This window comes from Oryctolagus cuniculus, chromosome 5, assembly GCF_051225735.1.
Source record: "Oryctolagus cuniculus isolate XC-2025 breed Fujian yellow rabbit chromosome 5, ASM5122573v1, whole genome shotgun sequence".
Lineage (NCBI taxonomy): Eukaryota > Metazoa > Chordata > Mammalia > Lagomorpha > Leporidae > Oryctolagus > Oryctolagus cuniculus.
Genome location: NC_142871.1, coordinates 23,689,046 through 23,716,448, shown reverse-complemented (window position 1 = coordinate 23,716,448; position 27,403 = coordinate 23,689,046). Strand labels below are relative to the sequence as shown.

The window sequence follows — 27,403 nt, the reverse complement described above, 5'->3', positions numbered from 1 at the left end:
TTAGTATTTGGTGTCAAGTAAGATCACATCTATTTGAATTCTGAAAAGATAGAATTTTTTTTCTTGACATGCTGACATTCAAACTTTTTTAACATTTTCCTTTAAATGTACTCTTATGTTCCCAAAATTATAACCTTGGGTTTCCTGCATTTAAAAGCTTAGAGATAAAGTGTGTGTGTGTGTGTGTGTGTGATGTAGCAGGGGCAGAATTCAGGAAGTTACTTCTCACCTGAGGAAACCTACATGGTATCCTCATCCAGTCCCCACAATGCCTCCCTAGGGGTCCTCCAGACAAACACATACACACGCACACACAGGTACATGCACAAGGTGAGTCAACATTATTGATAAGTCTGTTTCATATTCTTCATTTACTCTGCTCTTGGGTGAAAAGAGATTGAGGAGATTATAAATTCCAAGTTAAGTATATCACCTATTAGATCTTAAAGAATGTTTTACTCAGATAAGTGATGCCATCCTAGATTGCCAATATTTGCATTCACTATTTATACTTTAGTCACTGGAATGCAAAATTGATTAGCTGGGAGCTCTTGCTTGATTTCTATGTATAACTTTGTGAACATATGCAAATTGGCAGGTAGCTAAGCCTATATTTTCCCAAGGTCAACTTTATTTTCTGGAGATTGTTTTCTGTGGCATGTTTCACTTTCAAGTATACCATAAAACCTATTAGAAAGTTTCTTGTCTTTTCTGTATTTTTTCCTACTCTGAAGAACAGGCCTTCCAGTTAATGCCATGGGGTTCATTTTGATAGGATCAGTTTTGGTGGAAGAAAGAAGTTGGAGGGTACATAGAAATGACTTCAGCAGTGAATCAGGCACTAGGAAGTTGATACAGTTTACTATTCCATTGTGATTTTTCTATGAAGGAGAGACGAAGGCTGAAAGCAGAAAATGTACAATCAGGGCAGGTGTGTGTATGTTTATATGTGAGGGGTTGTGTTCTGAGAAGAAAAGTTTTATTCTATAGAGTTTGATAATGCAGCCCAAGAGTTTTCAAGAAAACATTAGGAAGAATTTACCTTTGCCAGGAGGGCCTATAACTCCTCAATTACAGAAGGAGACAGGTAGAAAATCTGGCGGGTAGAAGGAGGTTTATTGAGTTGGTGGGAAGAAGATGAAAGAGTCCTATCCAGTGGTTTTTGGGGTCTTCACTGATGTCTGAGATAAAACCAAATGCTACTAAGGCAGAGAAGGGAACTGACTTCCATGTGGGGAAATAGGAGGCAATAGTGAATGGTCCTAGAGTCTGAGAAAGTAAGTTTACTGGGGAATATAGTTCGGTTCCCAGCAGCTGGACATTAAAGTTTTCAGAGCAAATATTTAAAGTAAACTCAGTCTGCCTGTTGAGTGATTTTTTCCTACAGTTGTATTCTTCCGCAGCTGCTAAGGTCCAGAAAAGGCAAGTCATTGAGCTGATCTAGGCCTGGGATTTTCCAGAAGTAGGAGAGAAGCAAACAAGATGAGGTGATGTATAATGATTATAATGATGGACCATGAACTCAAATCTGGGCAGATTCATCAAGAAATATTTTAAAATCCTAATTATATAAATATGCTTCCATATCAAGAGCTCTGGTTTAAAATCAGACCATTTATGTTCAAATCCTATTTCTACTACATACTATTTGGCTTTGAGCACGTTATCTTACCACCAACTACCCTAATTTCCTTCATTTGTAAAATGGGGATAATGTCTCCTGAAGCATAGGATTGCAATGTGGGGAGAGGTTACACCCAGAAATTTGAACAGTACTTGGTACATATAGAGCATCCACCTAATAAGCTGTCATTATGGCTAATTATTATATGTCTTGGCTATTGTTGTGGCTCGAATGACTCTACCAAAACTCATGTTGAAATTGAACTCCACTGTGAAGTGTTAATCAGACCATGGAATTTGGAGGTGGCACCTTTGAGAGGTAATGAAGGCTAAATGAGGCCATAAGGATGGGGCCCTAATGTAATAGGTCTGTGGCTTTATAGGAAGAGGAGGTACCTCAGCCAGGCCACTCAGATTTGGCTGGGCCATGTCATGCCAGGCTCCACCTTAGAGTCCCCTCCAACAAAAAGGACCTCACCTGATGTGGTTGCCCAGCTTGGAACTCTCCAGCCTTCAAAACCATCTCTCCACCAAAATAATAATAATGGTAATAAAAATCCACACCTAACTGCATCAACTACTTTTTTTAAAAAAGGAGTGCTGTTTGGTAAGCTGCTTTTACAGTCTTGTAACCAGAGGCTGTGTTTATTTTCAGTGTTGGCAGTTCTGCCTAATGAAAAACCTTTTATCGTTATACATTACCCAGTCCACAGTATTGAGTTACAACAACAGAGAACCCAAGACAACTAGTGTATTATCTTCTACTTTTCTGTCATGGTCTTATCCCAGAGCCACACCCATTAGCCTTTTCCTTACATTTGTATTTTTTAAAACTTTTAATTAATTAAGTTTTTTATTGTTCGTTTGAGAGGCAGAGAGAGGAAGAAAGACAGGAAGAGAGACCTGTCATCCATCAAGTAATTCCCGAAATATCTAAATGCCTAGGCCAGGCCAAAGCCTAGAGTTGGGAACTCAATCTAGGTCTCTCAGGGACCCAGCTACTTAAACCATCACCTGCTGTCTTCCAAGGTACAAATTAGCAGGAAGATGGAACTGAGGGTGGAGCTGGAACTGGATCCTAGGCACTCTGATGTGGGCGCTCCAACCAGCATATAACCGCTAGGCCAAACACTCACCCCTGTACTTTAAATTAATTCACTTCTTTTTAGCTTTCTCTTACATGCTTTTGTATTTTTAACAGGAATGGAATAATAAATAGGAAAAGTCATAAAATCCCGTTCCAAGCATAAATTTGGATAGATAGTAATGAGTAAATCTATTTGTCTGACTGTCAGTTTTAGAATAAATAGGATGCCATCTGAACAACTGTTAAAGGTTCCTGGACAAAAGCATGAGACCGCTATAATGGGGACACATGGATTTAAAAAGTATTCCCAGAACAGTTGTTTGTGCAAAAATCAGTATCTTACCAATCTAAGAAAAATGCACATACTTTGCTGTCAGTTCATAGTGTCTTATATTAGGCATTTTTGTGTTTTGTTTGCTGATATATAATCTTGCTTGTGTTTTACATTCTGTGACTTGTCAGAGTACATTGTCATGAGTGATAATATGTAGAGGGTATACTAGTTTGTTAACCTTATTGGCTTAATATTTTATTAAAGTTAAAAAATGTAGGGATAATATGTTATCCTATATGGGACACTAAAGAATAAGGGACACTTTTAATAATTATACTGGAACACTGACTTATACATCCTATATAGAGTCCAGTATAATGCAGGGTTGTCCCAGATGCTAAAGGATAATTTTTACAATAGGTGAAATCTTGACTCTCATACATATATAAAAAGAACATGTGTCACATATTTCATTCAACTCATTAATAAGGAGCCAATAAGAAGTTGAGCTGGTCTCTATAGTCAGAAAAGGGATGCTGGGTGCAAAGCTGACCAAGTTGTCAATACACACAAGACAATAATCAATTACATTTCTGTGGACCAGAATCATTGCCATTGTTATCAGATTTCTTCAGTTGGCAGAGTTTAAAATAGTCCAAAGACAATTTAAGCTTCACAGGTCACACACTGATTTTTTTTTACCTTATATCAAAGACCATCACAGTTTTCCCTACACTGGCAAAACAGGCATGGCCAGGCACCCCCATTGCAAGTACGTGGCTCCCTGTTGTTTGCTTCATGGAATTTTGGAGTTAACAGTTAGTTACTATTTTGTTAGATTTTTACGTTTTCATTTTTCTCTTGGCCAGACTCCCATGTCTGTGGCCTTTTTAAAAAGATTTTCAGTGACCAAAATACAATTTTATCTTATAGCTTATCAAGCTGCTCGATATTAAGCACCAGTCCCTTTTCATATTTGAGATTAGCTGGGACCTACGCCATTGTTATTTTGGGAGGGAAATACTACTTTTCTGCTTTGGCTGCCTGCTCTCAGAAAACTGGAAGCATTTTGGCAAGAGGAGCTGAGAAACCTGCAGCTGTTCAAATACTCCTAGCCTTTAGGTTCATTGTGGATTTTGCTTTAACCCCCTCTCCCCACCAAAATAATAATAATAACTAAAAAAAAATCCACAGCTAACTACATCAACTACTTTTTTAAAAAGGAGTGCTGTTTGGTAAGCTGCTATTACAGTCTTGTAACCAGAGGCTGTGTTTATTTTCAGTGTTGGCAGTTCTGCCTAATGAATCAACTGGTACTGAATCCACAAAGGGAGGTGCGGTTTCCCTCCCTCCATCTGTTTGCCAAATGTGTGTGTTCCCTCCGCTCCCAATGTGCAGTGCCCTAGCTAAAAGCAGCCATTAGGAAGCATGTGTTAGCCTGGAAGTCTCGGTCTTTGCCTGACTGCATAGCAGTATTCCCCCCTTGTGGCTCCATAGAGGTTGTGTGAGGTGAAGTGCTACACCTGCGATTCTAGGGAAAGCATCCTTGGGCTTGCTGTTGAAGTAGAAAGTCTGGTCCTGCATTACTGACGGCTGTAGTTGGATTCTTGGTTTGTTCCTTCATGGTGGAACTTCAGTCTCTGGACAGTAGCGTTGCCATGGAGATGGACATTTCTTGAAAGAGACAACAAGAGGTCACCTCAGTCTTGGTAACGAGTGCCAATGCGTGATGAATTACTGGAATTACACTGCGTTTCAGCAGATCCTTTCTTAATTCTTATGGGTACTAAGGAGGAAATTGTACTGAGAGTTTGCATTTCTGTCGAGCTCCGGGGCACACTAGGAATAGTTGAAGTGTAGGTCAAACAACTTTGGTTCTTCCTACGTGGTTTTTGGGCAACTACTTGAGCTGCTGCCCATGACGCTGAAGCCCATATCAAAGCATTGGTCTGAGTCCCAGCTGCTCCACTTCTGATTCAGTCCCCTACTCGTGTACTTGGGTCCCTGCCACCCCCACCGGAGACCAGGTGGAGTTTCTGGCTCTGGCGTTGGCCTAGCCCGCCCTGGCTGTTGTTGCTGTCTGGGGAGTGAACCAGCGGTTGGAAGATCTCTTTCTTTCTTTGTCCTTCCCCCTCTCTCTGTTGCTCTGCTTTTCAAATAAACAAAATAAATCTTACAACAAAAAAAGAACCTGGACAGAAGAGCCACACAAGTATCCAGCCGTTCCCAAGGCAGGTCTTCAAATTATAGTTATATGGTTTTGGTTTTGATTTTAGGAATTTCTAGGACATTTTTTTGTACCCAACTTCTAATATAAACAAAATATTTTTTCAAAACAAATTATGGGTTATTTGAAGGTTCTATTACCTGTGTGTGTGTGTGTGTGTGTTTAAGTGATTATATTCTTCTCCCATTGATATACTCTACCTCTTGCTGTATTACTTAGGTTTAATTTTTGTATCTCATATTGATTTTATGAGTATTTTAATATCACCCTTTCCTGTGTACTGTGCTGTTTCATTTAGCTTACACATCAGCTTTGCAAGAAATGAGTGCCATCTAAAGAGTCTTTTGAGTACTATTAAATGTTATTACTCTGTTCTGGCCTAGATAAGGGACAGTAAACTATTTCAAAATAGAAGGCCATGACCCATTGAAGATATGAACTGTCCACCTCACACACACACACACACACACACACAAGAACCTACTTTATGTACCACATTTATTTGGATAATTTCCCCAAAGACTTCCAACTCATGTATGAATTAATTTTGGAATGTACAAGGAAAAATGCACTTGCTTTTAAAATGAAGAAAAAAAGATCTTAGGTGAGAATAATTCAATGCGTAAGAACAAATATTCACTGAGGAGGCAGAGACCCAACATCGAAGAGGAGGGAAGTTCAGTCAATGGAGAGGGAGAGTTTTTGTTCAGTTAAACTCTTTACTTCTTTGATTTTTGGAAAGTTGCTTAGGACTTCTAAAGGGTAAAAAATTCTTCATATCACTTCTGCTGTCAGAAGATTTGTTCTGAATGCAAGTGGAATTTTTTTTTAAGATTTATTTATTTGTTTGAAAGAGTTACAGAGAGAGGCAGAGACACAGAGAGAGAAGTCTTCCATTCCCTTGATTCATTCCCCTAATGACCACAATGGCCAGAGCTGAGTTTAACCGAAGTCAGGAGCCAGGAGCTTCTTCTGAGTAACCCGTGTGGGTGCAGGGTCTCAAGAATTTTGGCAGTCTTCTACTGCTTTCCAGGTCATAACAGAGAGCTGCATCCAAAGAAGAGCAGCCGGGACTTGAACCAGCACCCATATGGGATGCTGACACTGCAGGCTGGGGCTTTAACTCACTGCTCCATAACACTGGCCCTGCAAATGGACCTTTACTTAGGGAAGTAAAATAATGCTGGAACTTTTGTGGATCTGGTCCGATCAAACTTTAGCCTGGGGCACAGAGCAGTCACACTTAATAATCTAGGTTTTAATTTTTAGGCAAAATTCTTTTTCAAATAGGTAAAGCAAAAACTTTTCGTCTGCTTTTCATAGGATAGTTGCTCAAATAAAATTTGTTACTGATATTTCACATACTAATAATTGGGCACTGGGTCTTAGCGATCTATCATGTGATAGTTTTGTGTTTTTAAAAATCTGAGAAAATATTCCTATTCAGGTATTTTCTGTGTGACCTATATTATGTCTTATAGTCTATTATTTACTTTTTAAATTTTACCTTTTCCCCAGCCATCAAACACAGACAACCTGTTGGGATCATCCTAAAATGACCGAGCTCTTTCAATCCCTTGGTGAGTGTTGTTTTATTAAATAATAATGAATTAACCTAAATAACTGAGAACTGTGGGTTTTTCTTTAAAAAGGTGGGGAGTGGGTTGGGGAGGGGCTGTCATTGTGGCACAACAAGTTAAACTGCCACCTGAGGTTTGCTCTACTTCTGATCTAGCTCAATGCTAATGTACTCAAGAAAGCAGAGGAAGATGGCCCAAGTGCTTGGGCACCTGCCACACGTGTGGGGGACCCGGATGATGTTCCAGGTTCCTGACTTTAGCCTGAATCAGCCCCAGGCATTGTGGCCATTTGGGTAGTGGATCAGCAGTTGGAAGATATCTCTCTGTGTCTATACTTCTCTCTGTAACTCTGCCTTTCAAATAAATATATAAATCTTTTAAAAAATATTGATTAGAAAGGCAGAGAGAGAGAAAAGTGAGAGTGAGAGAGAGAGAGAGAGAGAGATCAATGTTATATCTACTGGTTCACTCCCCAAATGCCCACCGTACCCAGGCTGGGCCAGCCTATAGTCAGGAGCAATGAAATCCATTTGGGTCTCTCACATGGGTGACAGGAACACAAGTCTTAGGTCATGATCTGCTGCCTGCTAGCCAAATTAGCAGGAAGCTGGATTCGTAGCTCAGGAGTAGCTGTGACTTTTACCTTAATATGGAATGCAGGCTTCCCAAGCGATGGATTAACCCACTGTCCCACAATGCCAGCCCTGGGAACTCTGTATTTAGAATGAAAACTTACCACGTTTTTCTTACATGACATACTATGTTGAAAAGATCATGTCTTTAGTATTAAAAAGCAGTTGAATTTCTAAAGGTAATGCAGTAAATCAATATTAGTTTTCTTCTTAACAAAATATGTGGTTTGAAATAGTATAAACAGAGTTGATTTATAGGGACAGAGGTAATTGCAGGTTTTACCTCCCTCATATTGATTTGTCTTTTTTATTTGAAAGGCAGAGTTACACACACACACACACACACACAGAGAGAGAGAAAGAGAGAGAGAGAGATCTTCCATCTGCTGTTTCACTCCCCAAAAGGCTACAATGGCTGGGTGTGGGCCAAGCTGAAGTTAGGAACCTGCAGGTTCTTCCAGGTCTCCCACATGGGTGCAGGGACCCAAGCACTTGGGCCATTTTCTGCTGTTTTCCTAAGTGCATTATCAAGGAACTGGATCAGAAGTGGAGCAGTGGGTCTTGAACTGCCACCCATATGTATACTGGCATGGCATGCAGAGGTTTAACCTGCTATGCCACAACACTGGGCTCCTAATATTGATTCATGTTAAACTTCAGCTTCATAATTGAAAAAAAAATACTGTAACACAGCAACTGCCAATTTACTGTGGTTTTTTTTGAAGATTTATTTATTTATTTGAAAGTCAGAGATACAGAGAGGGAGGAGAGGCAGAGAGAGAGAGAGAGGTCTTCCATTTGCTGGTTTATTCCCCAATTGGCCACAACGGCCGGAGCTGCGCCGATCCGAAGCCAGTAGCCAGGAGCTTCCTCCAGCTCTCCCATGTGGGTGCAGGGGCCCAAAGACTTGGACCATTTTCTGCTATCCCAGGCCATAGCAGAGAGCTATATTGGAAGAGGAGCAGCTGGGACTAGAACCGGCGCCCATATGGGATGCCGGCGCTTCAGGCCAGTGTGTTAACCCGCTGTGCCACAGTGCCAGCCCCAATTTACTGTTTTAAATTTGCCTTTAACTTAGTAAATCTCATCAAATTTGCCAAGTCTAAATGATTAAAAACTAAATTCAGTTTAATATAGAAATGTAAGAAATCTATTAGGTAAAATTCTTGTTTCAATATTCATATTAAAATATATAGCATTTGACTTCAGCTGATTTGTTTAATCATCTTCCTTATATTTTCTCCCTGGCTAGCTAAAGGAGGGGACAGCAGCACCCTAAGAATCCCTCTCATGCTCTCATTTCAACAAGACAGGGCCCCTTTTTTCCTCTTTCACTATTGGACTTCCTTGTGAACTTTCATTTGGGTGGGTGAAAGGGCTACAATGGTTGAACAAACAAGAGAAAAGCTACTGGTCTTCTTAATTTGTAAAACCAGGGCACAAGTTTTGATGAATTCTGAATTTTCTTCTAATCCTACCAGTCTCTGATACTCTATCCTTAGGGTTCAAGGAAAGAAATTGAAATGTCCATTGTTCCAAAGATTGAATATTGATTATAGGATCTATAAAAGGGCAGAAACAACCAACAGATCATAGTGAAAGCAGCATAGAGAAGTAGCCCAGCTTTATGAGTTCTGAGATGGACAACCTGGTTGAAAGAAATCTCGTTGTCCTCGGGTGGAACGAACTGGAAGGGAATGCCCCTCCGCTGGAGAGGACAGAGGACCCTCCGCCTGAAGATGCCAGGGACATAGTCCTTTGGAGGATACTCAAACACTTAAACAACCATTAACAGGAGCTTTCAGAATTTAAGGCCCAGAGACCCAGGGAAAACTGGGTCTTCTTATGCTTAGGTTCAATGTAGAGTAAGCAACTTTATAGAAATGTGATTGGACAAAACAGAGTGATCTGATGATGACAGAGTAAGAGGGGAAGAACCAGCAAGGCCTGTCTGTTCAGATTCTTTTTGGCCTCTCCATGTGGCATGTCTTTTCTCCAGGCATAGGATAGAAAACTAGTCATTTGACATTTCAAGGGAGAAGGGAATAGATGTGAATGACCTTGTTTCTTGGCAGAAAAGGAATTCTATTTTCTCTGTCCCACATTGGGAGAGAAAAATTCAGATTTCTGTTGCTCACTTTAGGGAAGAAAAATGGGCAGGAGACTGGAGATGGGAGAAATTGGAAGACTTTGCTTCTGAGGTCCTTCCAATTTCCATCAGTTCAAGTACTCAGCCCACTGAAGTGATATACTTTGTTTAGAATATCAAATTCTCAGCCATGGCATCTATCTAAACATGGTTCTTATGGAATTTTCTGTAGAGCTCTGCTCTGAAATATACCTCAATATGGCATTAATAATCTTATCAATTGATAATTTTCTTAAATATATTTTATGGTATTTTTTAGGATATTTTCCATTATCTGAAACAAGAAAATACATTCTTGGCATTCAATATCAGGTAAATGCTAAGCATGCTTTTGACTTGCACTCTTTTCCATTTCAGCTGACCTGAATAATGTACGATTCTCCGCCTACCGTACAGCAATCAAAATACGAAGACTACAGAAAGCACTATGTTGTGAGTTATTCTATCAAAGTTGATCACTGGGTTCTCTGTGTTGCCTTTTTCATTTTTTAAGAAAAAGATAAATGAAGAGGATTATATGTTTCTAGAGTTAATCTTTCAGTGTACCTTGCTCAAGGAGTTGGCTGTGTTGTTATAAAAGCTTTATTTGCCCCATCTAGTAGAGCAAATGAGCATGTGCTATTCTCAGCTGGAGAACAAAATTAGCCAAAACACAAGAGCCACATAAAAAGTGATTTCAAAAATTATGCTGAAAGAACTAAATCAGGGAAGCAAGGTTATAGGCCATTGCATTTTTAGACTTTGTGTTCATTTGGAAGTACAGGGCTCCAAATATTTTGACAGTATGCAGTCATGTACCAAAGAAACCATGAAAAGTCACCTTCCTGATCCAAAATTAAACTGGCATTTTGGTAAATTTGAGAAAAGACTCTGTTTTCTATTGAATGTATTTTGAGACAATATTATCCATGAATTTTTTCTGTGAAGTGTGTTGTGATAGTCTGTGATAGACATTTTATTAAAAGGTTATTGTCTGCCCTACTCCCAAATAACCTAAATTTAAATAGAAATATGAATACTTAGAGTAGTGACTTAAGCTATCTGGATTCTATTTATGGTTGTAGTTTTGATAACTGAGTCTATTCTAAGAACATTTAGGCATTATCAGATAGTTAATGTGGAAAGTTATACTTAACTTCTACTTACTTGTAAGATAGAGGAGTTTGAAAAATCTATGTATGTGTGTTTGTCAGCTTTTGTTTATAGCTATTATATGTCTAGGCAGTTCAGTAAAGCTTTGAAGGTTACACTTAAATAAATGATGTGAGGTTCAAAACTCTGTTCCTTAAAATTCAGTCAACCCTGGCAACAAATTTTAAGGTGGTTATATGAGAAGAATTGAAGAAAGAGAAATGTAGAATTATTCAGAGAAAACAAAGCAATGTTGCACTTCAGCATAAGAAAAACCAGGGCCAGTGGTGTGACAAAGTGGGTTAAGCCAACACTTGCAGCACTGGCATTCCATATGAAAACATCAGCTGCTCCTCTTCTGTTCCAGCTCCCTGCTAACCCACCTGGGAAGTCAGCCGAAGGTGGCCCAAATTTTTGGGCCCCTGGTATCCCTGTGTAAGACCAGGAAGTATTTCCTGGCTCCTGGCTCCTGGCTTCAGCTGGGTCCAGCCCCTATCCTTGTGAACAATTCGGTAGTGAACCAGCACATGAAAGGTCTCTTCTCTTTCTGTGTATCCCTCTGTCACTCTGTTTCAAACAAATAAATAAACATTTTATGTGTGGAAGTGAAGTCTAGAGGGCTAGAAAACACCTGCAGACAAGACAATGGGAAGGAAGACCGAGATGGCCTTGACTGTCACAAAATATGTAGAACCCCACAGATAATTAGTAGGTTGTGACAGTTGCAGCAAGTATTGTGGAGTAATCAGCATGAAATGTTGAAGCCCACACACTCTGGCTGGTGATCTGTATGTTGAGCCAGAAGAGAATAGGAAGTAAATTATGGCCACACAAAGGGGACGTGCAGTCCGCTCAGTGAGCCTGTGCTGACAGAAGTTTCGAAAGCAGCTCAGCTGCACGTCCTGTATCCAGCTGACAGTGCTGGAAGGTCGTCTCGGGCCTGATGAGCTATTAAATGAGGACAAATGACTCAGCCACAAAATCTCCATGGACAGGAGACTGCTTTGTGTTATTATGAACACGGGCCCAGTTTTCAGTAGTACTTCTGGGTGGATAAACAAATAAATGCATTTGGTGGTTTTTTTTGACCCCTAAAGAAAAAAAAAAAAAACTGCCTCCTTCAGTTCATTCCCTCAAATCTGAGAAGGACAGCAGACAGTCCTCCAATTTTTAAACTAAAGGACATTTGGTATTGCACAATGAGCAATGTGCTGATTTGTGAGGGATTTTGAGTATTTTCAAGGAATGTTCCTAGAGCCAGCTGGCCTCAACTTTCCCACTGCCTCTGCCCCCAGTGCCCTGCAGCCTGGGGCCTGTGTGCCCCTTGTAGGGCTCACCTGTTGATGATTAATCTGCTTCTTCCTTTCCCATCCTTTTTGTTTGCTTTCAGTGCCCTGACCCTTCCTCTGCAATGGTCTGCAACCCTTTATTCCTCCCATACACTGTTAAAAATTTACCTCCTTTGGAAGCATTTACAAGCTAATCCCACCTGCCTCCAATTTTTCCAGTACTTTATGATCACCTGTAACGGTTGTTTCTCATATGCTTGCCTTGTGTGATAGCGTGATGTTGGGGAGATGGCCCCATCGCTCCAGGGAGCTACTTTAGGTCAGGGTCGGCTTTCATTTTCTGTAAATCCCCACCCAGCCCTGACAAGCGGGATGCTGCCATTGTTGTACCATAGTTTATTCATTGTTGGGCTCTAGGGTTGTACAGGGGATAAAACAACAGAAAGAGACCCAGTTCCCACACTCAAGGATCTCAGATTCATGGAGAGAACATTCCATGTGGACACAGCGTTCCTAATGACAACTGATTCCTTTCGCCTTTACAAGAGAATGTTTTTTGCCTGACCCATCTCTCCATCCACCTCCTGCACTGTGCTCCACTGTGGTTTCACATCAGTTCTACGTGAGGACTGAAATGGCAAACTCGATTCTGTTCTTCATACCTGAAAAGCTCTGGCCAGCTCCTACCTGATTCCCCATCTCACCGAACCAGTTCCTTCCTTACCTGGCACTTGCCATCATGCATAGCTTGGGCACTAAGACAAGAGTCACAATATTTAATGTTCTATTTATTCAGTTATTTTTTATCTGTTTCTCCATATGAACTGAAGTTTTGTGGGAGGAACAAATCTTTGTTCCTCTCTACTTAGGGCCTCATATAATATATCTCTTAGGACACAATGAGTGATTGATTTGACTTTGCAGGTCATATGGGAGTACACTGGAAGAGATATACAACATGTTTATGGAAGTATTTTTAATAATAAAATTTGTTTAAATTTGACATGCATGTAAAAATTATGTGGTAACAAAAATGAACCAGCAACCAAATACAATATGATTGAATCTCAGTATTATAAAGTAGAATAAAAACAGTCAAATTGCAGAATAAGAGTACTTACCTCATTTCTACAAAACCTGAAGAATTAAATGCTGAATTAGTTAAGAACATGAATAAACTTTTAAAAGCTAATAATGGAATACAAAGATTGATGGTTACCCACTGTGAATGTTAAGGAAAGTAATTAAGGAGGATCCAAGGCTTCAAAGATATTAGGGTACTCCAAAAAGTTCATGGAAGATGAAATTAAATGAAAACCTTTTTTCAGTATGGAAAAATTTGAAATTCATGCATCATTTTTTTTCATATATGTTTCCATAAAAATTTTTGAAAACCCCTGTCTGCATAGATCTAAAATTTTTTTGAACTAAATAAACACCATTTAATTTCATTTTCCATGAATTTTTGAAGTCCTCTCATATTGATAGCACTCTACTTCTTTTCCTGTGTGGTGGAATATTTCTTCTATCGTTTTTCTTTAGACCATAAACACACACACACACACACACACATACACAGAGTATGTTTTATATTTCTATTTAAAAGCTGTATGTTATAGGCTATAGTAGAGAAGCAAAAGGAAGAGTGGTCAGAGGATGGAGAAAGCTCCTTTTTCATAAATAAGAAGGTCAGTTTCCTGAAATAGTGGGCATACTGGTTACCCAGGACGTAGGCTCATGGCTATTAATCAGGGATAAGAAGGTAGGGCGTTACATTTGTGAGAATGAAAGGTGTGGATTGGTGAAGTACTGGGATCTGAATAGAGATGCTAGCTAGAAGTTTATCCAGAAATTTCCTTGAAGTCAGTTTAAGTCAGTTCAACGGTCATCTCTTTCCTGAAATCTTTTCTGATTTATTTTTCGTTTTCTGTTCCTCAAGTTCTCTTTGTGTTGTATATAATGTCTGGATATATTTATTTATGGTGCAGGGAATAATGTAACCATTTTCTGTTTGTTGGAGTTTAGCGATAGGGCAAGGGTACAGTATGCTTTAATAGGTAGGACAGCTTGAAGAGTAGAGGGAAGAAGGGAGGAGTAAATATTTCAGGGTACAGTTGATCAAGGTTAAGCTGGCTGGAGGTAGTAGGAGGGGAAACAGGATCTGGTTTATAGCACTATCTTGGAGAGAACTGAAAACTGGGAGACTTGATAGTTGGTCAAATGCGGAGGGTAGAAGAAGGAGCTTATTAGAATGTCTTAAGATTTGCAGACTGGATGGCAGCTTCAGCAGAAGACAAGACCTTCATTTGGACACATTCAAGTAGAAGTTGCCAAAAAGAGAATAGTATGGCTTTGGTAGGGAATGGAGCAGCAGGAATAGGGACCACAGATTTAGTCAGGACATCAGAAGAAGCAAACAGAATCTGGAGTCAACCACAGGAAGGAATAATGGTGACAGAGGAGGAAGTAAGACTGCCATGAAAGCTGGCCTAGTGAATATGGCTGTAGCCTGCAACGCCAGCATCCTGTGTGGGTGCTGGTTCGTGTCCTGGCTGCTCCGCTTTGATCCAACTCCCTGCTAATGGCCTAGGAAAAGCAGCAGAAGATGGCCCAAATCCTTGGTCCCTGCTACCTAGTGGGAGACCCGGATGAAACTCCTAGCTCCTTGGGGCTGTCTGGGGAGTGAGCTAGCAAATGGAAGAGCTCTTTCTGTCTCTCCTCTCTCTGACTTTCAAACAAATACATAAATCCTACCAAAAACAAAAAGAAAAAGTGAATGAGGCATCAGGCTTACGAATAACAAATGCTGCATAGGCAACCTTAGTGTTTGGAAAGCAGAGGTGGGAAGGATGCTAAGGAGAGCCGCAGTCAGACAGCTGGTGACCTGGAGAAGTCGCAGAAGCCCAAGACCAGGAGCTGAGCAGTAATTGTTCTTGCAGAACAGAATGACGATGCATCTCCATTGGATCCCCTGTGACTCCCTCGTGGAATTAAAGACAGAGTCTGCAAGTTGGTTAGGAAATTGTTCTGCTGTTTGTTTCGTTTACCACATGACAGAGCTGTCATCTGTCTCCCTTTGAAAAGTGAAAATCATAATTTCCTGTGATTTAAATGTTGTCAGCTCTTTAAAGGCACCTAAATGGGACACACTTCAGGAAGAGGTGTAGCTGGCTTAGACACTAAGGCAAAGTGTCAGAGTGAATCTCAAACTTGAAGACGTGGTAGTCTGTGGGGTGTGCCAAGTTCCTGTCACAGCTGCAGAGTGTGTAACAAGGGAGGCTTTTCTGAAAGAAACGCACGAATGGCCTAGTCCAGGAAATGCTCTATTGTCACTTTGTGCCAGGTGGGAATCCAATAGCAGTGCTGCGTTGCTGGCATAATTAGTGTTGGAATTCGGGAAATTTAGAGCATTTTGGCAGATTGTGAATCTATTCTTTGTATCTGCGGGGAATTGTACTTCTCTTTGTCAGGTGCTCTGGAGAAGGAATTTGAATTTTGCTATTTCTTGCTGGAGGTTTATAATTGAAAACAAAATATAGTCCCAAGAAATGAAGTAAAAATGACAATGAAAATCTCAGACAGCTCTTAGTTTTCTTTTGAAATCTTCTCTAACTCATGTAAAGCTTAGCAGCTTAGCTGGTTAGATTTATTATAAGCTTAAGGTTACTAATGATGTGTTCGACATCTAAGAGAAATGATTTAGCCTGTTATCTAGACTTGGGTGTGTATATTTGTCTTTTTTTTTTTTTTTTTTTTGACAGGCAGAATGGACAGTGAGAGAGGTAGAGATGGAAAGGTTTTCCTTTACCATTGGTTCACCCTCAAAAGGCCGCGGCGGCCGGCGTGCTGCGGCCAGCGCACCGCGCTGATCCAAAGCCAGGAGCCAGGTGCTTCCTGGTCTCCCATGCGGGTGCAGGGCCCAGGGACTTGGGCCATCCTCCACTGCACTCCCGGGCCACAGCACAGAGCTGGCCTGGAAGAAGAGCAACCGGGACAGAATCCTGCGCCCCAACCGGGACTAGAACCCGGGATGCCGGCGCCGCAGGCAGAGGATTAAACTAGTGAGCCGTGGTGCCGGCCTGTTTGTCTTTTTAAAAGCTTTTTTTTTCTTGCCTGATCTGTTGTCTTAGAAATCATTTTAATCTGTATAAATTTTTTAAAGATTTATTTATTTATTTATTTGAAATTCAGAGATATACAGAAAGAGAGAGGCGGGGGGGGGTTCTTCCTTCCACTTGTTTACTCCCCAGTTGGCTGCAACAACTGGAGCTGTGCCAATGCAAAGCCAGGAGCTAGGAGCTTCTTCCAGGTCTCCCATGCGGGAGCAGGGGCTCAAGGACTTGCTCCATCTTCTATTGCTTTCCCAGGCCATAGCAGAGAGCTGGATAGGAAGCGGAGCAGCCGGGACCCAAACTGGCGCCCATATGGGATACCAGCACTGCAGGTGGCAGTTTTATCTGCCATGACACAGCGCCGTCCCCTAATCCGTATAATTTTTCAGCAATTCTTTTTCCATTATAGATATCTTGAAAAAATAAATAATTCTGTGGAGTTTAAGCAGCTAGCTTAGGCACATTTCATACTAGTCTTTAACATTTCAATAGATAAATACCAAAGAAATTATTTGTTCATTTTGGTTCATTGTCAAAATACGTCACTAAATATTTTGGGGGAACAGTTCTGTATTAGGCAAAGAGGAGATAGTTGTTTCATATATATGTATGTAATTTTTAAAGTTCCACTAATATATTTTTAATGTAAAAAGTTATATGTGGAGGCTGGCGCTGCGGCTCACTAGGCTAATCCTCCGCCTTGCGGCACTGGCACACCGGGTTCTAGTCCCGGTCGGGGCGCCGGATTCTGTCCCGGTTGCCCCTCTTCCAGGCCAGCTCTCTGCTGTGGCCCTGGAGTGCAGTGGAGGATGGCCCAAGTACTTGGGCCCTGCACCCCATGGGAGACCAGGATAAGTACTTGGCTCCTGCCATCGGATCAGCGCGGTGCGCTGGCCGCAGTGCGCCGGCCGTGGCGGCCATTGGAGGGTGAACCAACGGCAAAAGGAAGACCTTTCTCTCTGTCTCTCTCTCTCTCACTGTCCACTCTGCCTGTCAAAAAAAAAAAAAAAAGTTATATGTGGAGCTTGAGGAAGGATCTTATGAAATAGTGATCTCCTTGACCATACCTAAAATTAATGTGTGCTTTGTAATTGTCCATACCTACTTGTACAGATTTAGAAGAGTCGTCTCTATCCTCCATACCTCTATAGAAACATGGAAGTTGGATAATCTGCCTTGTTTCCTTGTTTGCATTTAACTAACAAATGATTCAGTTAAATTTCTTTAAAGCACTTTTTTTTTTAGTCTAAACTCCTCCTGCTGTCCTTTGTGGGCCTCTTTGTGGTAGTGTGTGACTGTTCCAGGAACTCTGCATATCTCTCTCACGCTTAACCACATGTCACCAACATGCAAGACATTTATGCATACTGCAGCCCTCCATTCCTGAGAGACCCCTGGACCTGCATGAATTCTTATCTTTTTGTAAAGCAGTCCTACCCTCCTGGAGTTTGTTCCTTGCTTCACATGATTTCTTTTGTATCTTGCCTATATTTCAAGGCCCCTTTCAAATCCCGCCTCCCCAGGGACCCTTCTCCAGTAGTCCTCCGACTCCTCCAGCAGTACAAACTTGAGTAGAGGTCCATGTATCCTTCTTTTATGGCACTTTAACTCCCCATTTTAGTGAGGTTATCACAATGTCTTGGAGGGCAGGGACTGTGCATACTCTACATGTCCTGTAGATGTTCTGTACACGAAGGGTGAGGATGAGAGCAGGTACATGAAGACTGACAGATATGAGGTCTGTCTTGAGCCCCTTTTCTGATCCTTCTTAGATACACATTTTCTAGATGTCAGAGCATCATGAGAGGTAGACGAGGTGAGAGCCACTTTGTGCGCCCCTTGTCAATTAGGCTTGATTCAGGAGATAGTGGAAAGCTATTATTTTTCAACAGAACCCAGAAACTGAGCATCTTCAGTGAACTTTGTATGACACGGTGTACGTTTAAGCACAGATACAGGAGATGAATGGCAGGGCAGTGAGCACGCTGTTTTCAGAAGGTAAGGTGAAGGAAGCAATATAGTATTTGAGAAGTTCTACCATTTACAGTAATCACAGAGATTTATGCCTTCTGGGATTCATTTTTAAAATAGGTTTACTTATTTATTTGAAAGTCAGAGTTAGAAAGACAGAAGGAGAGACCAAGAAAGGTCTTCCAGTCGCTGATTCACTCCCCTCAAGTGGCCTCAAAGGCCAGAGCTTAGCTAGGCTGAAGCCAGGAGTTTCATCCGGGTCTGCAAAGTAGGTGACATGGGCTTAGGCACCTGGGCCATCTTCTGTTGATTTCCCCAGGGCATTAGCAGGGAGCTGGATCAGAAGTGGAGCAGCCAGGAAATGAATGTGCACCTATATGGGATGCCACACTGACCCCTGTATTCATTTTTTGAAATATTTATTTATTTACTTATTCATTTAAAAGGTAGAGTGACAAAGAGGGCGAGAGAGGTTCTGTCTACTGGTTCACTCCCTAAATGCCCTCAACAGTTAGGTCTATGCCAGACTAAACCCAAAAGCAAGGAATTCTTAGTCTCCCACATGAGTGGCAGGAACCGAAGTACTTCGGCTGTCACCTGCTGCCTTCCAGATGCATTTGTAGGAACCTGGATCAGAAGTGGAGAGTAACTGGGACTTGAGTCTGGCATTTCAACATGGATTGCAGGTATCCCAAGTGCTGTCTTAACCCACTGTGCCACAATGCCTACCTCGCCTTTATGTACTTAAAAGCAGAAAGAGCTTAGAGTGGGGAAAGTATGAAGAAAAAATGAAAAACTCATCTCCTAAAGAGCAAAAAAGAGAGTGAGATTAGAAAATGATAAAGTTCAGATTCCAAACCACGAAAATGTGGTTTAAACAAAAAGATTAGAAGTTTAAGATTGGAAAAATACTATTTGTTTCTTTAAATCATAATATCAGCTAAAAAGATAGATTCTTAAACTGAAGAACCAAGCTAAATCCTTGAGAGCAGAACTGTTTTTGTTTCTATGTTGCTATGTACTATAATGACTATACATAATCCTTTTCCTTTTCTGATTAGTGGATCTCTTAGAGTTGAATACAACAAATGAAGTTTTCAAACAGCACAAGCTGAACCAAAATGATCAGCTCCTTAGTGTCCCAGATGTCATCAACTGTCTGACAACAACATATGATGGACTTGAGCAAATGCATAAGGACCTGGTCAATGTGCCACTCTGTGTGGATATGTGCCTCAACTGGTTGCTCAATGTGTATGACACGTAAGTTTTCATTTTTTCCATTATAATCATCAAATGTCGGATCTTTTAAGATGAGTTTTTTAAAAGTTCACTTAAATTACTTTTCCAAATAGAACTATTAATTGTTGGAAATAACCTTCCAAATCATTGCTCTGATAATAAAATTAGGAAAAAATACATCTATTTTAGGATTTTGCTCCAAGTTACAAACACTATCAAGTGTGTCAAATTCTTTGCCGTGAAGCTAGGGAAACCTAATATAAATAGGTCAGATTTCCACTTTGCTCTGTAATATCCTGTAGTATTTTTTAAAGGAAAAAATCTTGTATTTATTGTTATAAATTCAAATAACTTATTAGTTATCATGGTCTGTTATGTTTGTATGACAGTTTAAGATCAATGAGTGGAAATAAATGGGATTGAGTTTGCCTTTTGTTATTATCTTTATTTATTGCCATGCTGGTATGTGTATACATACATTTCTAAATAATTTATGCTACAGGGCCCTGTACTATATATAATTTAACTTAGTGCTCACTGTTACATAGAGTTGCTCTCAAATTCTAGCAAAATTCATTTTCCATTAATGTGGTCCTTTTGAATACAAAAATCAATGCTAGAGAGACCAGCTGTGTGCTGACATTTCTAAAACATTAGGGGGTTAAAGTTATGCAAAGATGAAAGAAGAAAATTAGAAGTTTTTTTTTTCTCCTCAGACCCTAAAAGTTATTTTCTCTAATTAGATGTATGATAATTTGTGTTTAGTAGCCTTTTCTTTGATTTAGAAAGAAAGAAGAGAAATGATAGTCCCTACATGCATACTTGTTTAGCATCTGATTGATTCCATATAAGAAATGAATGATAATGATGATAGCTTTAGGGATGATTTAGCTAAAATTTTGTTTACTTGTTTCATTAGAAAACACTTTTGTCTTTCACCATTCACACGTATCATAACAAAATTTTTTTTTCCTAATGATCAAATAGCCATTGTGAGCTCAAGAACTCTTAAGAAAGGCAGTAAAGTATAAGTCTCAGTTTCTGTGATCAGAGTTGGATTTACTATATCCATGTTTGGTATCTTTTAATGTGTTTCCTTTTAATAGAGATTTTTTATTCTCCTAAGGTAACATTTACCATTAGTATTAATCTTCCATTCAGTTGCTCTTTAATTTTTTAAACCCTCAAAAGACACATTTTCTATAATAAATTCATCAAAATAGCTGATGAATTAGGTGTTTTAACTTCAAAGCCTCTAACTTTACCCCCCAGATACAATGCTAACTTGCTTAGGGACTTGTGTTAGTCCTGTGGAGGACTTTACCGAAGCACATCTGGACACACATTTTAGGGAGAAAGTGAAGAAGTGAAGTGACTTTCCCTGAGCATCATCTGAGGCTCTGACACACGGCATTAGTTTTTGTCTTCAGATGAAAGTAGTAAACAGGTTGGTGTAGGACTGCGGTCACAGAGGGCGGTGCGGTAGACTTGGTGGCTTAAGCAACAGAACTTTATTTCCTCCCACTTCCACAGGCTAGAAGCCTAGGAGCAAGGTCTAAAGGGTTTTCTTCAGAGGCCTCTGCCCCTGACTTGTAGATGCCGTCTTCCTGTCTTCCTTCCCATGCGCGTCGCTTCTTTCAATAAAGCCAGCATTCATTTTGGGTGAGGGTCTGTTCTAGTGTTCTCATTTTAACTTCATTATGTCCATAAAGACCCTGTCTCCAAATACAGTCCAAATAGAGGTACTGGGAAACAGGACTTCAACGTCTGGATTTTAGCAGGATACAGTTCCGCCCATGACACCCACACATGTTGTTTTCAGTGGGCAGCCCAAAGGGAAGAGTGCCACTTAACTGGGAAGAAAGCAATGTGTCAGATGTTGTTATTCCTAGTCTAGGGAGTTAAATGTTGGTATAGCTATATTTTCCATCATCACATGGGTCACATGAGAAATGCTATACAAGAGTACTGTCTCTTATTTAGAAACACAGTATCGTGGAATTTCTCATTTTCTATCTTAAAGGGGAAAAATGTTTGTAAAACTTATTTCCCTCTCATGTCAAAGAAATAGAGTAAAGACTGTTCTGGGTCAGAACTGTGCCCATTCCGTCCAGCTCTCTGTCTTGGACAGAAATTTTAACCTAAGAATTAACCTAAGGAAATAACAAAAGTTACACTTAGGACAATAGTCTCAAATGGCCACAATTGATTATCTATGTTTCTCTAATAACCAAGACTAACTTATTAGCTCTTTCCAAGCCGTCGCTCCCCCTTGAGAATCTCGTTCACTGTACAGTCTGCTCTCTCCAATGCATCAGGACATTAGAGACTTTAAGGAGACTGTGAGTCAGATAGATGGCCCTCCCATTTATTCAACTATTCTGATATTCTTTCCATTAATCACATACTTTGACTGCATTTCATTGTGTAGTATAATGCATCCAGGGCTGGCATTTTTAGTGTCAACTGGTTCTTGAAATAATGAGGGACATACACACAGCATCATAGAATTCTTAAAGTCGGACTTGAATCATCTTCCATTCTGCCCTCTTATTTTACCAACTGAATAATCTGTCCAGTGAGACAAGACCATTTACCAACAGTCAACGATTGCATATTTGTGGAAGTAAAAAGACCAATGTTCAGGGTGTTTTTGATCATCATTCAATTATTCTTACCACATTGTCTTATTTTGGTAAAATAGTATCTTATGAAATAAGTAAGCTGTGTCTTTAATGTTTTAATATGTACCCAGTTTCTGTCAATATTCTGAATTTTGTGAGGAAAAATCATTATCTGTTGTGGATGATAAAAATTCAGATTTTTTTTGTTCTGGTTTCTATGTGACTTGGCAGCCTCTTAACTTTGGCATCTCAATTTCTCATCTGAAAAACTGAGATAAAAACTCTGCTATGCAGAGTTTTTATGCAGTGATTGTAAAAGGCAAATGAACTAATATATGTAAAAGGACTTTATAAAATGTAGAGATTGAGTCCATTTATGAATTCACAGCCTAACTCAGTCTTTGTCTTTCAAAGCTAAAAAGTATTAATTTCACAATATTCTTTCTAGATTTAGTGGAAATCAAGTGTTTAAATTATAATTTAAAGCAATAGTCTGGACACTTAGCTTAACTTTTTTGCTCTATCCAGAAAATATTAACTTCATTTGCTTCAGTAAGTATTTTTCCCCACTACTTCTAGGTGGGTAAAATTTTGTATGGTGCATATATTTCCAGTGAAACCAATTTCAGTAGTTGCTTATGAAAGCCATCCGGGAACCAAATACTTAAATATTGGGCTATGTTACCAACAAATTTGATTAGTTCTCCTTTCTCTCTCAAATCTAAATATCTTACTCACATCAAAATTCTGTATTGTCTGATCCCACACAGCCTGTACCACATGGTCAACCAATTAGCCTTGACTCAATCCTTGCTCCACCCTGCTGTATCTGGTGCTAGTACTCACCACCCTGCTTCTGTCTCTTTGCTCAGGCTTCTCCTGTGATACTGGACTTTTTCTGTGTTAGGACAGCAGCTGTGTCATGCCTTCAATGTCTGATTCTAGACTTATCTTTTGTATTAGATGTTGTGAGAGACTGATGACAGTTCAGAATAATCATTAATCACTAATAAGTAGTCAGCTACAATCATCTTGTATCATTCTTTATTTCCAGACATAAAGATGGACCTCATATTTTGTTATGATTCTCTCATTGTTTTCTTGCCTTACCTCTCCAGCATGTGTGTGAGCTTGTCATAGGTCGGATTCGTATCTTTTGCTTTTTTCTTTGTCCTTACAATTCTTATAACAATGCTGGGTCACTGTGAGCTTTCATAACTGTGGATGGCAGATGACTAGATGACTGACATTTTCAGTTGTTTTCCTGATGATCTTGTATTGTCGTGATAGACTGGAGGTCATGGTCTAATGCGTATCATTTTGATGATTTTTCCCTTAGAGGATTGCATTTTCTGTAGCCACATTCAGGCACCAGCCCCACTCCATTCACACAGCCCTTTGTTATCTTCTGTAAATCCATATCTGACCAAGTACAGAAAATGAAAATTTACTGCTTTTTGAAAGGAAGAAAACAAACTATTTCGTGTCATAATTGGAATACACATAAAAATGTGAAGTAGAAACCCAATTTGTAGCATGGCTCACTTTTGTGTTAATTTGAAACTAGCATTCCTGTAATTGTTAGAAACTGGAATGAGTATATTTATTTAGAAATTCTGCTTATACAGGCTATATTTACTTTAATATTTTTGAAAAAATTATTTTATATGAAAGGGAAAGAGAGAAGAGAGAGGGTTAGAGAGCTTCCATCTACTGGTTCACTCCCCAAAGGCTGTAATGGCCGGGGTTGGGCCAAATGCAGAAGCCAGGTAGTCCATCCTGGTCTTCTAAATGGGTGGCAGGGGCCCAAGTAGTTGTTCCATCATCTGATACTTTCCCAAGTTCATTAGAAGGCAGCAGTCTGGCAGCAGAGCAACCAGGACTCAACCTGGCACTCAAATATCAGATGCCAGCATCCAAGCAACAGTTTAATCCACGGTATCACACCGTTGACCCTGTTTTAACATTTATATATTAATTATTTCATGTATCAATACTGAATGTTATACACATTTATAGCAGAGGATCAATAAGTTTGATACATTTCCATGTAATTTTAAAAATTCATTTGAGAGGCAAGGAGACACACACACACACACACACACACAGACATCACTACAATCCTGTTTCATTCCCAAATTGCTCACAATGGTCAGAGCTGGGCCAAAGCCATCAGCTGGGAACTCAATCCAGGTCTCCCATGAGGGAAGCAGGAACCTAATTCTTTGAATATCCCTGCTGTACCCATGATCAAAATCAGTAGGAAATTGAAGTCTGGAACCAGAGGAGATATTGAACCCAGATACTTTGATGTGGCATATGAATATCTTTTGAAAAGTTTTTTGTTAATATAAAGAGAACAGATTTTGTGTAGTTTATAGTTATAATTCTAATATGATAAATCTTAAACAGTATCCTAACTGTTAGATTAATAACCTCCCTTGTTTGATATGTCTGAACATAGATTATAAACTCTGCCTATTGAGGGACTATTTTGAAAAGAACATTTCCCCAACCCCCAAGTGTGTTCTTCTTTTTTTTTATTTTATACTTTACATGTCATGGTATATATATACAGAAATTTGATTAAATTTTTTAACTTGATAATGGAATATCTCTTTGTATTTATTATAAAATTTACCAATAAAATCAAAGTTTAAATATATTTTGGCAGTTTGTACTTCAAAGTAACATGATAAAACTATCTGTTCCCTTCCTTCCTTCCTTCCTTCCTTCCTTCCTTCCTTCCTTCCTTCCTCTCCTCCTCTCCTCCTCTCCTCCTCTCCTCCTCTCCTCCTCTCCTCCTCTCCTCCTCTCCTCCTCTCCTCCTCTCCTCCTCTCCTCCTCTCCTCCTCTCCTCCTCTCCTCCTCTCCTCCTCTCCTCCTCTCCTCCTCTCCTCTCCTCTCCTCTCCTCTCCTCTCCTCTCCTCTCCTCTCCTCTCAAGATTGATTGATTGATTTGAAACGCCAGAGTTACAGAGAGGTAGAGGCATAGAGAGAGAGAGATCTTCCATTCACTGGTTCACTCCCCAAATGGCCACAACTACCAGAGCTGGGCCGATCTGAAGCCAGGAAACAGGAGCTTCTTCCAGGTCTCTCATGCAGTGCAGAGGCCTAAGGACTTGGGCCATCTTCTGATGCTTTCCCCGGCCATAGCAGAGAGTTGAGACTCGAACTGGTGCCTACGGAAACAGGAGCTTCTTCCAGGTCTCTCATGCAGTGCAGAGGCCTAAGGACTTGATGCTTTCCCCAGCCATAGCAGAGAGTTGAGACTCGAACTGGTGCCTACATAGGATGCTGGCACAACAGCTTTACCCACTACGCCACAGTGCTGGTCCCTATTCTTTTTCTTAAGATTTGTTTATTTGAAAGTCCTAGTTAGAGAGAAGGTGGCGGGGGGGAGTCTTCTGTCTGCTGGTTCACTCACCAAGAGGCCATAATGGCCAAGACTGAGCCAGGCCAAAGCCAAGAACCAGAAACTTCATCTGGTTCTCACAAGTGGGTGGCAAGAATCCAAGGGCTTGGACCATCTTCCACTGCTTTTCTCAGGCATATTAGCAGGGAATTGGATTGCCAGTGGAGTGCCTGGGATTTGAACTAGTGGCCATATGGCATGGCAGTATCGCAGGCAGCGACTTATCCCACTGTGCCCCAACGCAGCCCCAACTATCTGTTCTTAAAATAGTATGAACTACTAAATTTTATGTATTCGTTTTATTGTATAAATATCAGATTATAGAATTTAAGTGTCCTGTGCTTGTGTATTAAAAAAATTTCATAAGGGCATGCCTTGTGGTGCAACTGGTTAAGAGGCTGTTTATAAAATAGGCATCCCATATTGGAGTGCTGGTTTGAGTTTCTACTATTCCACTTCCAATCCACCTTCCCAGAAGAGCAACAGAAAAGGGCCCAAGCATGGGAGATCTGGATAAAGTTCCTGAATCCTGGCTTTGGCTTAGCCCAGACCAGGCTGTTGCAGGCATTTGGGGAGTGAACTAGTAGTAAAGGATACCTATCTATCTACCTATCTATCTCTATCTATCTTTATCTATCTATCTATTCTAATCTATATCTATAGCTATATCTCTGCCTCTGTAGCTCTGCTTTTCAAATTAATTAGTTAATTAATTTAAGCTGTTGTGAGAAAGCTTAAAATGAAACCCTGAACAATGATCTTGAATCTGAAATAGTAAAAATGGTAGTAAAAACTTTTTGTGGACTGTGTGTTATTTTGTAGCAAGGATTGTATCTTAGTAATTTTTGTAGCTCTTTTTCCATTCCTAGAACCTAGTACTATGACCAATATCTGAGAGACAACTCAGTAATTCTTTGATAAGTGTTGGAATGAGGATCTCTGCTTTTAAAGATAAAGTAAAAATTTATTTCTAGCCAATTTTTTTTTTTTTTTTGACAGGCAGAGTGGACAGTGAGAGAGAGAGACAGAGAGAAAGGTCTTCCTTTTGCCGTTGGTTCACCCTCCAATGGCCGCCGCGGCCGGCGCGCTGTGGCCGGCGCACCGCGCTGTTCCGATGGCAGGAGCCAGGAGCCAGGTGCTTTTCCTGGTCTCCCATGGGGTGCAGGGCCCAAGCACCTGGGCCATCCTCCACTGCACTCCCTGGCCACAGCAGAGGGCTGGCCTGGAAGAGGGGCAACCGGGACAGAATCCAGCGCCCCGACCGGGACTAGAACCCGGTGTGCCAGCGCCGCTAGGCGGAGGATTAGCCTAGTGAGCCGCGGCACCGGCCTATTTCTAGCCAATTTTTAAGTGAAGTTAAAATTGCTTCTCATTGGTTTATATAAAATGATTTCTTGGTGTTGATTAGCTAATATATTCTGTTGTTAATTATAATTTGATACTTCACCAGAGATTTCACACCTGAGAACATAAACTATTAAAATTGCGGTAGACAACTATAAAGACTACATTGACAGAGACCTAAGTAAATGAGGATAATAAATTTTAAGCATTTGCAAGTTTTAAGCACTTAGTATATGGATAACTTTCTAGTTAGTTTCTAAGATTCACTTCTCTAAACAAGAAATCTTCTGACTGTTCATGGAAAATACACATTGTGAAAAGAATGTGCATGGATTTAAAAAACTCTTTTATACCAAAATAAACTTATTGGAGTACCCTTATATCACTTATGGGCATATTATATATAGCATTAGACCTATGTTGAATATTGCATTTGTAATTATGAGCATAGAGTTTAAATTCACAGTATTTGTGAAAATGAAATCTTTAAAAATATTCATTTATGTTTTATATGAACAACAAAGTGACAGAGAGGGAGAGACAGAGATCTCTGTCCACTGGTTCAGTCCCCAAATGGCTGAGCCCTTGGAAGCCAGGAGCTTAGAACTCCTTACAGGTCTCCCATGTGAATGGCAGGGTCCCAAGTACTTGGGCCATCTTCCATTGCTTTCCCAGGCTTATTATCAGGGAGCTGGACTGTATG

The 27,403-nt window shown here is 40.2% G+C and overlaps 1 protein-coding gene across 15 annotated transcripts in view; it reads left to right on the top strand.

Annotated features, from left to right (window-relative positions):
• The window catches only part of UTRN (utrophin), a 580,255-nt gene that overhangs the window by 490,548 nt on the left and 62,304 nt on the right, over positions 1–27,403 (top strand). For all 15 annotated transcript variants that reach the window (XM_089333656.1, XM_089333655.1, XM_089333653.1 and 12 more), the window contains 3 exons: positions 6,730–6,791; positions 9,930–10,004; positions 19,137–19,338. In XM_089333656.1, the coding sequence (XP_089189782.1) occupies positions 6,730–6,791; positions 9,930–10,004; positions 19,137–19,338 (339 nt within the window). The remainder of the gene's footprint in view (positions 1–6,729; positions 6,792–9,929; positions 10,005–19,136; positions 19,339–27,403) is intronic.